At 40.4% G+C, this 2,500-nt stretch overlaps 1 protein-coding gene across 1 annotated transcript in view; it reads right to left on the bottom strand.

The window, feature by feature from the left end:
• The window catches only part of cdcp1b (CUB domain containing protein 1b), a 22,456-nt gene that overhangs the window by 12,346 nt on the left and 7,610 nt on the right, over positions 1-2,500 (bottom strand). Inside the window, exon 3 of the mRNA XM_087295236.2 lies at positions 672-1,028. Within this exon, the coding sequence (XP_087151362.2) occupies positions 672-1,028 (357 nt within the window). The remainder of the gene's footprint in view (positions 1-671; positions 1,029-2,500) is intronic.

The raw sequence follows: 2,500 nt of genomic DNA, 5'->3' as shown, positions 1-2,500 counted from the left end.
GATAACCTTAGCATGATCTAGAGGTTTATTACTGGTTACAAAACCGGCTTTACTGACAAAATGCTAAATAAATCATTATCGCCTTCGATTTATCACACAGCCCTAAATTAAAATTTTTAGATACTCAATCTGGAAGAATTAAAATGGTGATTTTTAGAATATTTTATTATATTATGATTTTTTAGATTACTGATTTTCAAATAGTTGTATCTCAGCCAAATATTGTCATACGCTAACAAATCAAACATTACTGCACTATAAACCCAATAAGTTAAGCTAACTCAATCCATTTGAGGAAACCGATCGCAACAAACCATGTAAGTTCTAAAAACTAATCCTAATGAGTACTGTGAACTTAATCTGTTTGAGTAAACGAAGCAATTTGAGCACAGTAAAAGCCAATAAATGAAGCGAACTCAAACCAACTGTACTGTATTGTACTGTACAACCCAATAAGTTAAGGCAACTCAAACCGTTTGAGGAAACCGATTGCTACAAACCATTTGAGTAATAAAACAAATCTATAGGAGTACTGTGAACTTATTCCATTTAAGTTGAAGTAATGAGGTATTTAATTAACTAAATAGTTCAAAACTCTTTACAAATGAGTAGAACTTTCTGTAAATGGACAATAACCAAAGAAAAAACATTCTCCCTCAGATCTCAACTACCTGTTGAAGCGGGTCCAATGGACACTCTGAAGTCAGACGGGTTCAGAGGTGTGCCTTTGGGAACCTCCAGAGAAATCCGTCCTCGATACCAGACCTGGATTCGACTGATGGTGCCATTCCGACAGAAGCTGCCGATGGATATGGGTCCTGTACGCTGGTATGAGGTGATGCTGTAGGTGTGCTGGTCCGGACAGCTTTCTGAAGGCTTGATTTGCCTCATTCCTGGAGCTGGAAAGTCCAGATGAAACATCTTGCTTGAATGAACCTTCACATCCCAGGTGAAGGATCTGCTGAACTCCAGGAATCGGGTCGCATCCGGATGAACCGCGATGCTGCTGCAGGCTGACGATGAACAATCTGTGGGGAGATTGAAAAGTGCTGGATGCAAGTTTTTGACTGTTCTAAAACAAAAATATTACAATAGTATTTTAAAGACAGTAGTATTAGTATAAATAGGACAGTTGAATTTAGATGGATGGATAAATGATAGAGAGATAGATGGATGATGGATGGTTGGTAGATAGATGGATGGACGCATAAATGGATGGTTGGACTGATGGATGCATGCAAGAAAGGATGGATTGATGCATGGATGGATGGATTGATGCATGGATGGGTGAATGCATGGATAGATGGATTGATGCATGGATGGATGGATGGATTGATGCATGGATGGATTGATGCATGGATGGATTGATGCATGGATGGATGGATGCATAGATGGATGGATTGATGCATGGATGGGTGGATGCATGGATTGATGGTTGCATAGATGGATTGATTTATGCATGGATGGATTGATGCATGGATGGATGGATTGATGCATGGATGGGTGGATGCATGGATTGATGGTTGCATAGATGGATTGATTTATGCATGGATGGATGGATGGATTGATGCATGGATGGATGCATGGATAGATGGATGAATGGGTGGATGCATGGATTGATGGACTGATGCATGGATGGGTGGAAGCATGAATAGATGGATTGATGGATGGATGGATGGATGGATTGATTGATGCATGGATGGATTGATGCATGGATTGATGGATGAATAGATAGATGGATGGATGGATTGATTTATGCATGGATGGATAGATGGATGGATGCCTGCATGTATGGATGGATTTATGCATGGATGGATGGATGGATGGATGGAATGATGCATGGATGGATGGATGCATGGATAGATTGATGGATGGATGCATGGATAGATGGATGCAAGGGTGAATGCATACATGGATGGATGGATAGATGGATGGATGCATGGATTGATGGACTGATGCATACATGGATGGATGGGTAGATGGATGAATGCATGGATTGATGGACTGATGCATGGATGGATGGATTGATGCATGGATGGATGGATTGATGTATGGATGGATGGATGGATGGGTTGATGCATGGATGGATGGATGGATGTATTGATGGATTGATGCATGGATGGATAGATGCATGGACGGATTGATGGATGGGTTGATGCATGGATGGATGGATGTATGGATGGATTGATGCATGGATGGATAGATAGATTGATGGATGGATTGATGCATGGATGGATGGAAGCATGAATAAGTGGGTGGATGGGTTGGATAGATGGATGCATGGATGGGATGATGCATAGATGGATTGATGGATGGATGAGATGATGCATAGATTGATTGATGGATGGATTTATTGATGGATGCATGCATGGGTATATGATGGATAATTGGATGGATGAATGATTGGTAGATGTTGGATAGATGGATTTGTAGATGGATGGATGTATGGATAATAAATGGATTTATGATGGACCGATAGTTTGCAGATATTTAAGTGTTA

The sequence above is a fragment of the Danio rerio genome, chromosome 19 (genome assembly GCF_052040795.2).
Source record: "Danio rerio strain M-AB ecotype USA chromosome 19, GRCz13ab, whole genome shotgun sequence".
Taxonomy (NCBI): Eukaryota; Metazoa; Chordata; class Actinopteri; order Cypriniformes; family Danionidae; genus Danio; species Danio rerio.
Note: the sequence above shows the minus strand (reverse complement) of the source record. Positions and strands in the feature narration are given on the sequence as shown.